Raw genomic sequence first — 13,191 nt, 5'->3', positions numbered from 1 at the left:
CCTCCCAGCCCGTGCTGGCCACCCACCTCGGTGCTTGGGTCTGTACACCGGCTTGTCGGTCTGAATGAATACGGAGGCTCCCCGGCTGTCCACGGTCACTGAAGTTTGGTTGTGGAAGAGGGTGCTCTCCTCCAGCCGCCAGTCACGGCCCCACACCTTCAGGAGGGCCTGGCCCCGGAGGCCTGTGGGCACCTGCAGGCAGAGCATGGAGCTTTGGGCAGGGAGTGTCGCCCTGGAAGGGATCCAGGCATTGAGAAAGCAGCGCGGAGGTCTAAGTCACGGGGGGTGACTGTTCCCCCCAGGGAACACTTGGCAGTTTCTGGAGACATTTTTGGGTGTCATGGTTGCAGGGAGCGGGTGCTACTGGAATCTGGTGGGTGAAGGTCAGGGATGCTGTTTAAGATTCTGAGATGCAAGGATGGCCCCACAGCAAGGAATGATCAGGTCCCAAATGTCAGCAGTGCCAAGACTGAGAAATGCTGGTCTACCTTGACATGACAGACCTTCTCTCCTGGCACTGCAAGCTTGCAAAAATATTCTTAGCCCTGTAGAACTCCAAGGGCAAATGTAGAACATCTTACCCAAATATGGTCCTCGCTGGTGAGTTGGGAAGAGGTGGCGATGGAGACCCCAGCCCCTTCACATACATGTATACTGACTCTTTATGACCCCATGGACTGTAACCTGCCAGGCTCCTGGAAATGAGTTGCCATTTCCTTCTCCAAGGGATCTTTCCAACCTAGGGATTGAACCCATGGCACCTGCATTGGCAGGCAGATTCTTTACCACTGAGCCACCTGGGAAGCTTCATATGTATAAATATGTGGTACATGCACATATATTTTTATATGTCATATATATAAATATATATAATGTATATGCCTCTGCTTTGTCTCACTGTAAGCACTGCACACCCATTATCCAATCCCATTTATATGAAATGTCCAGGACAGGCTAATCCATAGAGACAGAAAGCAGATCAGTGGGTACCAGGGGCTGGAGGGAGCTGGGAAGTGGTGACAGCTAATGGGGATGGGGTTTCCTTTTAGGGTGACAAAATAGTTCTCTACTCTAGAACTAGACAGGGGTGGGGGTTGCACAACACTGTGATGTGCTAAATGCCACTGAACTGTCCAATTTAAGATAGTTAAAGTAGGGGGGAATTCCTTGATGGTCCAGTGGTTAGAAGTTGGTGCTGTCACTGCCAAGGGCCCAGGTTCAATCTCTGGTCCAGAAACTAAGATCCCACAAGTCTCACAGCATGGCCAAAAAAAAAAAAAACCCAACTTTTTAAAATAATAAATTAAATAGTTAAAGTGGTTAAAAAAATTCTTTTTTGCCACCTAGACAGATAAAACAACAATAATAACAAAGCCCCACTGCAGTCTTAAGGATTTGCCCAGGAGTTCACATTTTTTTTGGGCAAAGTTTCCAATGTTCTAGGGATGGAACCCACCCTATATAATGCCTCTTTTTTTTTTTAAGTGATGAGCGGAATACCCATGCATGTGAGTTGTAACCTATAGAAGCTCCTTTTGTGATTAAAGCAAACAAAAGTCACAACTCCCCGGATGTGACCAAGCACCACGTATATGATGCTTATGATTATCCCTGGGCACCCGTTGGGTGGACATTAAGTGGTCAGCAGTCCACACTGTGAGCTACATGAACCACCAGTTCCTAAGACCATCCAAACGTGGGGTGTTCCTCTTGCGGTTGTCAGCATCCCCTTGCGTGGTCCCTCAAAGGGTGAAAAGGCCCTTGTCACCATCACTGGGAACCCCCCTAAGTGTACTGCTGAATTATCGGATCATCCTCATGCCAGTGTGCCCATTTGGTGGATGAGGTCGGGGTGTGGCAGGGCCTTCTCCATTCCTCCAGCATCTTTCTCAGGCTTCCCCTTTTGTCTGCTGTGAACATCATCTGAGAGACCTCCCTGCTTGCCCACCTGCCACCTTCAGGATGGCACACCTCAGCACTGTGGGGTCCCCCCTAATTGAAGCTGATCTTCAGGACCAACCTGAGGATAATCCTTTTGCTCTGACCCCAAAATCCTTACCTGCTTCTGTTTCTGGAAACCTCTCAGCATCAGCCAAAGACCTTCATGCAACAAGGGAAAATTCTCAGGGCACCCAGGGGAGTGGGCATGGGCAGGTAGGAGGGAGCTGGTGGGGGAGGTCGGGGGGCTGTGTGCCAACAGGTGGTTTGGGAGTGCGGGGACCAAGAAGCTGCCTCTGAGAACAGAAAGGATCAAATGTGACCCTTGGAGACATGCAGTGAACCTGCCCGAGGCCTCGAAAGCCACAGAGCTGCCGTTTCCAATTAAAATCTCAGCTTTAAGTGGCAGGCTTCCCTGGTGGCTCAGACAATAAAGAATCTGCCTACAATGCAGGAGACCCAGGTTCAATCTCTGGGTCAGGAAGATCCCCTGGAGAAGGGAATAGCAACCCACTCCAGTATTCTTGCCTGGAGAATTCCATGGACAGAGGAACCAGTTTATGGGGTCACAAAGAGTTGGACATGACTGAGCGACTAACACTTTCACTACCTGGTCCTTCACCTGCCACCCACCAGAGGTCTTTCTAGAATGTTCTAAACTGAGTTGATCCCCTTCCCCATCCCTGACCTCCATCATTCACATTCACTCCTTTAGCATCACTGACAGCCAAGGACTTGGGGCTGAGATCCAAGCAGAGGAGACGGCCAGGCAAAGCTGGTGCTGTGCCTCCAGCTGAGGGTGAAGGTGGGGAACCTGGGGTCCAGCTAAAGCAAAAGGCTCCCTGAGACTGGCTACTCACAGCCTAAGGAGGACTGTGTGGAGGAGCCAGTTCTACCGCAGGCCTGTCCACCACCCAGATTAATGCCTAGCACCCTGCCCCTCCAGGCCAGGGAGGCCACTAGGGCTCTGGGTGTGGGTCCCAGACTACTGGACTCTGTGGGCATCCAAAAATCATCCTGGGAGAGAAGCCACCAGACTCACTGGTGGACTCTCTGGGTTTCCGACACATCATAGTTCAGATGGGTGATCATGACTATGAAGACATGACACACAACAGACACTCATGGATGGTGGTGACAAGTTATCAGGATTCCTCTCTGAAATGGAAACCATCCAATGCAGAGGGATTCGGGTCATGGCCAATTCCACAGACTGGAGATCTGAAAGTGAAAGTGAAAGTGAAGTCGCTCAGTCGTGTCCGACTCTTTGCGACCCCATGGACTGTATCCTACCAGGCTTCTCTGTCCATGAGATTCTCCAGGCAAGAGTACTGGAGTGGGTTGCCATTTCCTTCTCCAGGGGATCTTCCAGACCCAGGGATCGAACCGGAGTCTCCCACATTGCAGGCAGACGCTTTGCCCTCTGAGCCACCAGGGAAGCCCGACTGGAGATCTAACTCCCACTATTTATTGGGGCTTCTAGCTGGCTCCACTCCAGGCCACTGGCTGCCTTTGCCTCCTTCCTATCCCAGGACTTTTGCACTGGCTGTTCCCTCCACTTAGAATGCCCTTCCCTGCATGTCACTTCCTCCCAGTTTCAGCTTAGAGGGGCCCTCCTGCCATACAAAATGTGATTCTAGATTCTACCCCGACTCCTCAGCATCCTCTTTCCCTGACATATTTTAAAAACAGGACACTTGCTAGTCTCTGAAGTGATCACATTTATGTAATTGGGGGCTTACTGTCTGACCCACCCCTTCACCCACCACCAATGAGGCTGGAGGCTGAGAGCAAGGAATGTGTCCAGCTTCGTGCTTGGGATTTAATAGGTCTTGGTTACATAGATGCATGGGTAAGTTTGAAAAACTGGAATAAAACATCATGAGGTTTTAGGCATGTTTGCCTGAAATCCCATTAAAGACCTCTTATTGCCATCCTCACTGCACAGGTGAAAAGATGAGGTGCAGACTGGGCAGGGCCTGCCCTTGGTAGCCAATGGTAACACTGGGTCCCACAGCACTGGTTTCTGAAATGTGTACCTGGAAGCACTCAGGTCCCCAAGGCAGGCAGGGCTGGGGAGGGGGTGGGGTAGTGGGTAGAGGGGGCGAGTCCAACACCCACAAGAGCAGCTTCTCTTGTGTCTGATGCCCACAGCGTGTTTCCACAGAGACTTTCTCAGCCTCAGTACTACTGATGTTTAGGACTGAGTCATCCTTTGCAGGGGTGGGGATGGGAGCATCCTGTCTCTCTAAGGTGTTGAGCAGCATCTCTGGCCTCCACCCAGGATCAAGCCTGTGAAGAGTGCCTTCTTATGTGCCATTGGGCAGTCAGGGACAGCACATAATCTTAACCCTGCCTTGCTTTCCTTTTTTCTGATGAGTAATATGCTTTACTAAGCGGCTTCCCAGGTGGCGCTAGTGGTAAAGAACCCGCCTGCCAATGGAGCAGTTGTGACAGACTCGGGTTCAATCCCTGGGTTGGGAAGATCCCCTGGAGGAGGGTATGGCAACCCACTCCAGTATTCTTGCTTGGAGACTCCCATGGACGGAAGAGCCTGGTGGGATACGGTCCATAGCGTCACAAAGAGTTGGACACGACTGAAGCAACTTAGCATGCACACATGCTTTATTAAAAGTACTTCTCTAAAGAAAATATACAAGGCTTCCTTTTCTTCCTAAGTACTCCATCTATGTACTCCATCTATTAGTGGATATGACAGCCCCACTTGCGGATTCAAAAGAAGCAGATCTGCTCACAGGAAGCCAGCAAGGGCGGCTCTAGCCTATTTATCCTGAGTTTTCCAAATGCTGACATCTGGCTGGTTCATTCTCAGTGGAGGGGCCGTCCTGGGCATTTTAGGATATTGAGCAGCATCCCTGGTCTCTACCCATTAGAAGCCAGTAGCAACCCCCATTCCTGCTCCCCAAGTTGTGAAAACCAAAATTGTCTTGCGACATTGCAAGCATCACCCACCTCCACCTGGAGGGAACTCGAGAGAAAGAATTCTATTCTAACATTGACAATAGGGCAGGAAGACCACTGCCCCATGGCAATGAGACACTAATGACGCATCCCATACCTTGGAAGAGGAATCACCTGGGACTTGTTCTAATAACTGAAGGAGGGCACAGGGGAGGGGACATTATAATTTGGAATGAGTCTCTATTTAGCCCGTCCTTTCAGAGACTCCTTGGAGCATCTGGTAAGCGTTAAGGATGAGCTAACCCAGAAAATGCCGACAATTTCAAGGCTTATGATCGCCTTGAAATCCAAGGACTCGAGTTAAAAAGTCCATGTCAGAGAATGACCTACATGCAGTTTGATATGTCAAATAATTTTAAAATAATAATATTCAGTGTCAACAATGCTGCAGGAAATCTGATCTCTAATCTATAGCCAGTGATGCCGTGCACAGGCACTGCTGAGTCTTCTAAGACAAAACAGGACCCAGCAAGAGCCTTGGATCCTGATCTGGTAGTTCTTCTTTTGGGGTGCTCAGCCTATGGCAGGCATCCAGAAGGTTAATATAGCTTCATGCACACATACGCTCTCAACTTTTGGATTACATTATCAAAATCCTGAAAACAAGAAAAAATCTTAAGCATGTACAACTGTGTGTGTGAGGGCGGGGGGTGTTAGTAAATTAGTATATAAAAGAGATGCATTAGGATGCTGTTTACAATAGGAGGCAAATTATAATTATAGAGATGTGGAAACATGGAAGTATGTTTATGCAACTGTTGAGAGAAAATAGCAGGAAAGACCACAATAGACCCTTTAATTGCAACTATGAAAGAAAATGTGTTTATGTGGACAAAGATTTATGGGAAACATAAAAAAGTGAAAAGTAGGAGGCAAAAGATTATGGGTGAGTTTTCTCCTTTTCTAATCTTTCTTTCCCTTTGTTATTTATTTTTAACATCACCATTAATGATTTTTCTCACAACACATGCAACTTCTCTTGTTCCATTCCAACTCAATTCTTTATTCCCAAGGTAGGGCTTCTGATTTTAAAAATTCACAGGCTTACCTTGAGTTTGATGGTTCCTTTATCTAAAATATGAAAATAAAATGAAAACAGTTACATCAGGAGCTGTGTTTTTCTGCCTCCTTGAAATGCAGCCTTACAAACAAGGGTTTTCTCAACCCAGAGGGATTTTCTGTGGACAAACACACACCCTGGGTCATGCTGGTCTGGCCTGGGCTGGGTTGGGATTGGAAGAAATGAGAGGTTTCCTCCAAGCTGGCGAGTACTGAAGACCAGAAGGGATGGACAAAGCCGAGCTATTCAGGGGAAGGTTGGCCAGCCTGTATACTTAATTCACTTCACCCCTGGCCCTTGCCCAAGGTAAGCTGTGAAGGGAGAAAAGAGAAAACTCCATGCTCCGGAGAGACCAAGGAGAAGGGTGGAGAGAGAGGAGTCTGAGGTCCCCAGTGGACCTTAGTCCAGTGCATCTAACTAGTCTCCCATCAACCTCTCTCTTCTACCCAAACGATTCATTTGTTGTCTGACACTTATCTGGGCTCTTTGGCCTCTAGGACTAGCAGGAATCTACTGGTTTTGCCTTCCAGTGTCCATTCTCTGCTTTCTTGGAGGAGCCAACTGCCCAGCTCCTAGTGGGGCTCTGCTCATCTCTCCTGAGGCTGTAGGCAAATCTACACAAGATTTCCTCTTAGTCATAGTGATTTGTTTAGGGTTGAGCATATGGCCTAAAATGGGCCAATCAGCATGGTATACCTGGTCACAGGGATTGGGTCTGAGTTGAGCACATGACCCAACATGGGCCAATCAGCATAGACCTTCCCTCTGGTCACAGGGATTGGTTCAGGATTGAGCACATGACCCAACATGGGCCAATTAGAGGGAATCCTGGGACTTTCTCCAGAGATTCTGGAACTGCTAGTCCCCCGGAGCTTTGGGGAGACACAGGTACATCCAGAAGTGGAGCTGGGAGGCTGGACCGTTGATGCCACAGGACTTTTCCACTGAAGAGCCCATAAACTCTCTGTTGCTGAAAAAGTGTTAGTCACTCAGTTGTGTCCGACTCTTTGCAATCCCATAGACTGTAGCCCACCAAGCTCCTCTGGTTACTACCATGGTAAAGAATCTGCCTGCAATGCAGGAGATCCAGGTTGGATCCCTGGGTCAGGAAGATCCCCTGGAAAAGGGAATGGCAACCCACTCCAGTATTCTTGCCTGGAGACTTCTATGGACAGAAGACCCTGGTGGGCTACAGTCCATGGGGTTGCAAAGAGTCAGAAACGACTGAGCGACTAACACTCTGTTGCTGAAGCAAACTTGATTTGGGTTTCAGGATTGGCCCGTGGAGTCAGGACAGCCTGTACTCCTTCCCCCCTCCCCTGGGGGACAGGGGCTACCTGATTGGCCTTGGAGACCTGACATCCTCTCTCGGTATCTCCTGTGGCCACACCTCATTCTGTGTGATGAATGAGTTACCTGTTCAGCTAGACTTTAGGCCCTGAGGCTGGGACCTGCTCTCCACACTTCTGTCCAGGAGGCCAGCACCACTGTTATCTGCAGTTTATGGAGGAAAGTGGAGGAGCAACTGACTAAGGGGCCTAAACTCAACTCAGTGGCAGGCTGGCTGTGAGTCCAGGTCTGAATCCAACACTTCAGGGGTGCTAGAAGCTCAACAAAAGGTCTGAAAAGGTCACAAGGTTCTCTCTGAGCCCCCTCTCCACCTCCAGCCAAAGCTGACTTGAAAGGGTGCCCAACTGTACCCAGATGGGCACCCACTGAACCTGATCTGCTGAGGAACAAGCACCCTGATTTTCCAGACTGGACAGGGGACTGCCCCTCCTGGGCCTTACTCTCTCCATCTGTAAAGTGGGGAGAAGACAACCTGCCCTCCTCCCCCTGACGGCATTCCAGTGGCGGAGTGGGAAGAAGCCGACACTGCCCAATCCCTTAAGACCACTCTGCAGAGGGAGAAGAAGGCTCGGTAAGGCACCCCGGGGACCTACCCTGGATGGCTCCCTGGCTCTGTGCCACTGACTTGCCCAGAGCCACCAGCTGAGCCTGGACCATGACTTCCCTGGGGGAGTTAAAGATGGTCACACTGATGGCTTCCTCCACTCCAGAGCGGAAGACAGAGGGTGCAGCGATCAAATAGCCCCTGCAGAAGAGGAGAATGTCAGTGAAGGCCAAAGGCTTCTGACCCATTCCTAGCCTCAGGGTCACCTGGCTGAATTAGGGTGCAACCTGGGTGGACTCCCACCTAAGCCTGACAACAGCCTGATGGCACTGTCACTTTATGGGTCTGTGTCCCCTACCAACCTATGAACTCCTTAAGTGTTGTTCACCTCTGAAGTCTCCCCCAGTAGGTACGAATCCAGTTTTTCTGGATCTACCTAGAACCATACTCCCTCTCTGATCTAGACATTTTAGCCTCTGGACTTTTTTTCTCAGCTTCTTCTGCCACAGGACCTTTGTGCATGCCGCACCCACAAACTAAAATACTCTCCCCTGGAAGCTCAGTAACTGGCAGGATCCCACAGGGTCAAAACCACCCCATGAGAAGTGGTAACATCTCCCATTTACAGTCAGAAATTAAGCCCCAGAGAAGCCTGAGTCAGTGAGAGATTAGGATACAAAACCAGGCAGCTCTAGAACATAGTGGAAAGAAGCAAGGAGCCACTTGCAACACTAATTTTAAGAAAAAGACCCTGAACACAAACTAAATGGCCTGAAACAGGAAAAGCACTGTGAACAGTGAAATCAAAACAGTTCTCTCTTTCTGAAAAGTCCTCAGTTTGACTGAGGACTTTTCTGGAAGAAAGGCGTCCTTATCCTGTTTTCCAGATGGGAAAGCTAACACTGCAGACAGAGAAGGAACACCTACCAGATCGCACAGCCAGGCAGGCTCTCTTAGGGCACCTGACCTGGAGGCCTAGGTCCTCCCCACCTCCTGTTATTTTGCAGCATTCTCTGGAAAATCACAAAGGCTCATCCAAAACCACATGACCCGCTCATGATGCAATGGCAAATGCTGAGAGCCTGGCAGCACAATTCCAACGGTGCAGAACTATAGACACCAGGGACTCACCTAGTGATCCAATGATTAACAATCTGCCTTCCAATGCAGGGAACATGGATTCGATCACTGGCTGGGGAACTAAGATCCCACATATCCTGGGGCAAATAATTAGAGAAACCTGCCACTTGCCACAACTAGAAAAACCTCCGTGTTGCAATGAAGCTCCTGCCTGCTGCTAAGCAGCTATACTCCAATATAAATTAAAAAACAAAAATAAAAAACCCACAGGTACCAGAAGGAAATGGGAAAAAGGGAGAAACAGTGGGCCAAACATTGAGGTCAGGAGAGATTTTTTATTTCTCAAAATCCTCTTTGGGGAAAAAAACCTCAGGTCCACACACAGAAAGAGGCATTTAGACTCTTACCACACACATCACTCAGGCTTCCCTAGTAGCTCAGACAGTAAGGAATCTGCCTGCATTGCAAGAGACCTGGGTTCGATCCCTGGGTGGGGAAGATCCCTTGGAGGAGGGCATGGCAACCCGCTCCAGCATTCTTGTCTGAAGAGTTCCATGAACAGAGGAGCCTGGCAGGCTACAGGCCATAGGGTCGCAAAGAGTCGGACACAACTAAGCAAACTCTTTCACATACCACACGCTAAGACGTCCGTGGAGACACACCATGTACTATAGGACTCCAGCACCAATAAGTGTGTGCAAAGACCCTAGTTTAGTGGGTGCACTGCCCAGCACTGGATGGACCTAGTAATGACGCTGGGGTCCCATGATCTGTTTGACCTCAGCACCAAGAAGTACCTGCAATGACTGGGTTCCCGTGTGCAGTGTTTGGCCTCAGCCATGCACAGAGCATGCTCTGATCCTGTGGATGGAATTGCACCAGCTGGAGCATGCAGTGCCCCTGGGTTTCATGGATGTTTTGTCCAGATCCAGCACTGACGGTCATGTGTACTGACCCCACATCCCATATGTTCTATCTGACTCCAGTCTCGAGAGAGCCTGGGAAGACCCTGGCTTCATATGTGTTGTGCAGCATCTGGTTCCAGCATTGACCAGCAGGTGCAATGACCCTGGAGTCCCTTGTGCAGGGTCTGGCCTCAGCAGTGCACAAGAGCATGCAATGGTCCTGAGTTATGATCCTGAGTACAGTACAGTTATGTACCGTCTGGAGCACACAGTCATCCCAGGGACGTGTTGTGGACTATCTAACTCCAATGCGGACGGCACCTGTGTGTCCTGTCCCACTGCCATCTAGGAATACGGCCACCTTCAGGACAGAGTATGTCCAGCTCCCAGATGACTCCCAGGCCCTCCCACATAGCACCTACTGAGTGTGGAAGAGCACTTAGGCAATTTGCGTGTTCATTTTCCTTGGGACTTCTTTTTTTAAATATTTATTATCTATTTATTTGGCTGTGTTGGGTCTTAATTGTGGCACTCAGGATCTAGTTCCATGACCAGGGATCAAACTCAGGCCCCCTGCATTGGGAACATGGACTCTTAGCCACCGGACCAACAGGGAAGTCCCTCCTTGCACACTTCTAAAGCCCTTATCCAGATCTGAGTTAGCATCTTCACCTAAAGGTGCAGAGAACCTGATGGAACTAGATTAACTTTCCCTGCACCTCAGGAGTTGCAACTGATGAAGTGTTTGCCAGTCGATCCTTATCTCCCTGATATGCCCTGACAGCTGGGCTGATCCTGGCTTCTCATCCATTGCTCTTGGAAGGTCCCATCCTGAGAAAGTGTATTTGGCAAAGTGTAGACAGTACGGGTCTTACAACAGTATGTAAACCCACGGAGCTTTCTGGCACCAGGCATTCCTCACACAAAAATCACTGGATCAGAGAAGCAGATATCTGGGGCTATCCCTAAAATGGGATCCTTCGGGCTGGTAGGTCACAGCTCTGGCTTACAGCCAGTAGGTAAGACCCCTGCCCCCACCCTACCAGCAGGGAAACTTTAGTTGGAGGCGAACATTACTGAGAATGGTTTAAAGCTCTGCAACTCAGGGACTCTGAACTTGGTCCTTAGAAGGCGGGGTCTCTCACGGACGGCAGGGTCATGCTTTGGGGTGAAGGGCTGTCCTGTGCGTGGTAACATCCCTGCCTTTCAACCCAGTAGATTCCAACAGCATACCTCCCTCTAGATGGTGGTGGTGGTGGTTTAGTCACTAAGTCGCATCTGACTCTTGCGACCCCATGGACTGTGGCCGGCCAGGCTCCCCTGTCCACATGATTTCCCAGGCAAGAATACTGGAGTGGGTAGCCATTTCCTTCTCCAGGGGATCTTCCTCAACCAGGGATTGAACCTGGGCCTCCTGGGTGGCGCTAGTGGTAAAGAACCTGCTTGCCTAATGAAGGAGACATAAGAGATGGGGGTTCCATGTCTGGGCTGGGGAGGTTCCCTGGAGGAGGGTATGGCAACCCATTCCAGTATTCTTGCCTGGAGAATCCCCATGGACAGAGGAGGCTGGTGGGCAGCAGTCCATGGAGTTGCCAAGAGTCGAATACGACTGAAGCCACTTAGCACGCACGCACACTCCTGCGTTTCAGGCTGATTCTTTACCGACTCAGGCAGGTACTAGGGTAGCCCTCCCTCTTGATGTGACAACCCAAAATACCTCTGGACATTGCTGAATGACCCCAGGGAGACGAAAATCGCCCCTCAGCTGGTAACGGCTATCCTAAGGGAGCAAGCTTTGAAAGCATCAGGTCAAAAGTTTGATGGGTTCCAATTTCACGGGGCCCAGGGGAGGTAATCCCAAGGCTCAAATTGCAGTTTGGTGTCTTACTTTTCAAAGCCTTGAATCAGAGGAGGAGCACTGGAGGTGCCCCTGCCCACGTCGGCTCAATGTTGACCTGTTTTCTGGGAACTCCTATACAAGGGCTATTTGAACAAGGCTCATAAAGGCAGGGCTGGACTAAAGGCTGAGCCTGGGCAGCTGGAGGCAGGCCCCCTGAGCCTACGACCCCCGCAGGGCTCACCCAAATTTGGCTGCTCTGGGACTATTCCCTATGAAGCCAACTCATGGGAAATTCTCCTTAGCAGCTAGTGAATTCCCCTCCTCACTGTGTCAGCTCACCAGAAGCTCTGTAAGCAAACTTCAAGAAAAATGTGGAAGCAAAACAAACACTTCCTCCCCCAGCGCCACGCCCTCCCAAGGAAAATGAACGGTAGGTCTCTCCTTCCATTTCTCAGCCAAGACACGCACCTCTTACCTTCAAGCCACGGATAACTTGAAATCGCCACCCAAGATGTCAGCCCTGGTCACACCAAGGGGGCGAGGTGAGATAGGGATGGCCTCTCCGCCTTAGCTCTGGGGAGTCCCAGGACCTTCCCGGGGGCCGCTTCTGAAGTCTCAAGCTGCCCCTTTTCCAGTCCTACTCGTGGGGCTGGGGGGGGTCAAGACTCTTAGGTCCCGCCAGCTCGGAGGCTGTGTGGCCTTGGACAGGTCGCTGAACCTCTCTGAGCCCGACCCCGAGTCCCCCACCCCGAGAAGACAGCCAGCCTTCTCTCGCCCCGGGGCTACTCACGGGGCCTGGGGCTGCTCAGCGCGCACGCCGTCCCGCGGCGACAGCAGCAGCAGCAGCAAGAGCCGGAGCAGCGGCCCGAGCTGGGCGCCCCACATTTTCCGGCTCCGCGGGGGCGCACCGCCGGGGGAGGGGGCCTGGCCGGGGCCAGGCCAGGGCCGGGGTCCGAGCGCGGCCGTCCCCGCTTCGCCGCCGGGGGCCCTTTGTTCGCAGCCCCCGCGCCGTGCGCCTGGCGCCATGCGCCCCCACTCAGCGCCCGGCCAGGCTGGGGCAGCCGGCGACCAGCCCCCTCCCCGGACCCGCCTCGTCCCCAGGCCCGCCCCTGCCCGGACCCGCCCCGCTCATCCCCTCCCGGTCTCCGGCCCCGCCCCCTCTCCGGACCCATCCGCCCACCCACCGACTCTCCCCCAATCTCTCCTGGGACCCGCCCCGCCTTCTGCCCGGATGCACCCCAAGACCTGGTCCAATCTGTCCCCCTCATCGGACCTGACTTGTCCTCCTCTTCGCACGCTCCGGACGCGCCCTCTCCCTGGATCTCTCCCTTTCTGCTGCCTCCCCGCATCCCCCAACCCCAGGGACCAGCCCCTCCCCGCCCCGCCCCACCCGCGGGCCGCCGTGTCCCCGCGCCGCTTGCACCCCACACCCAGCAGGGCCCCCCAGTTGCCCCAGCCTTGACCGGGCAACCTGTTCAGTGCGCACACAGGA

General features: G+C 51.7%; 1 protein-coding gene across 3 annotated transcripts in view; it reads right to left on the bottom strand.

Annotated features, from left to right (window-relative positions):
- The window catches only part of CPAMD8 (C3 and PZP like alpha-2-macroglobulin domain containing 8), a 99,885-nt gene extending 87,094 nt beyond the window's left edge, over positions 1-12,791 (bottom strand). The window contains exons 1-4 of one of the 3 annotated variants that reach the window (XM_081496569.1): positions 12,490-12,791; positions 7,924-8,075; positions 5,969-5,991; positions 27-192 (exon numbers count right to left, since the gene is read on the bottom strand). In XM_081496569.1, the coding sequence (XP_081352695.1) occupies positions 27-192; positions 5,969-5,991; positions 7,924-8,075; positions 12,490-12,725 (577 nt within the window). In that variant the 5' untranslated portion in view covers positions 12,726-12,791. Of the gene's footprint in view, positions 1-26; positions 193-5,968; positions 5,992-7,910; positions 8,076-12,489 lie in introns of all 3 variants that reach the window. The other 2 variants (XM_081496570.1, XM_081496571.1) reach the window with 2 other exon arrangements.
- Between the last annotated feature and the right edge of the window lie 400 nt (positions 12,792-13,191).

The sequence above is a fragment of the Giraffa tippelskirchi genome, chromosome 6 (assembly GCF_054371585.1).
Source record: "Giraffa tippelskirchi isolate mGirTip1 chromosome 6, T2T-mGirTip1v1.2.pri, whole genome shotgun sequence".
NCBI lineage: Eukaryota > Metazoa > Chordata > Mammalia > Artiodactyla > Giraffidae > Giraffa > Giraffa tippelskirchi.
The sequence above is the reverse complement of the archived record's forward strand: the minus strand, read 5'-3'. Positions and strand labels throughout refer to the sequence as shown.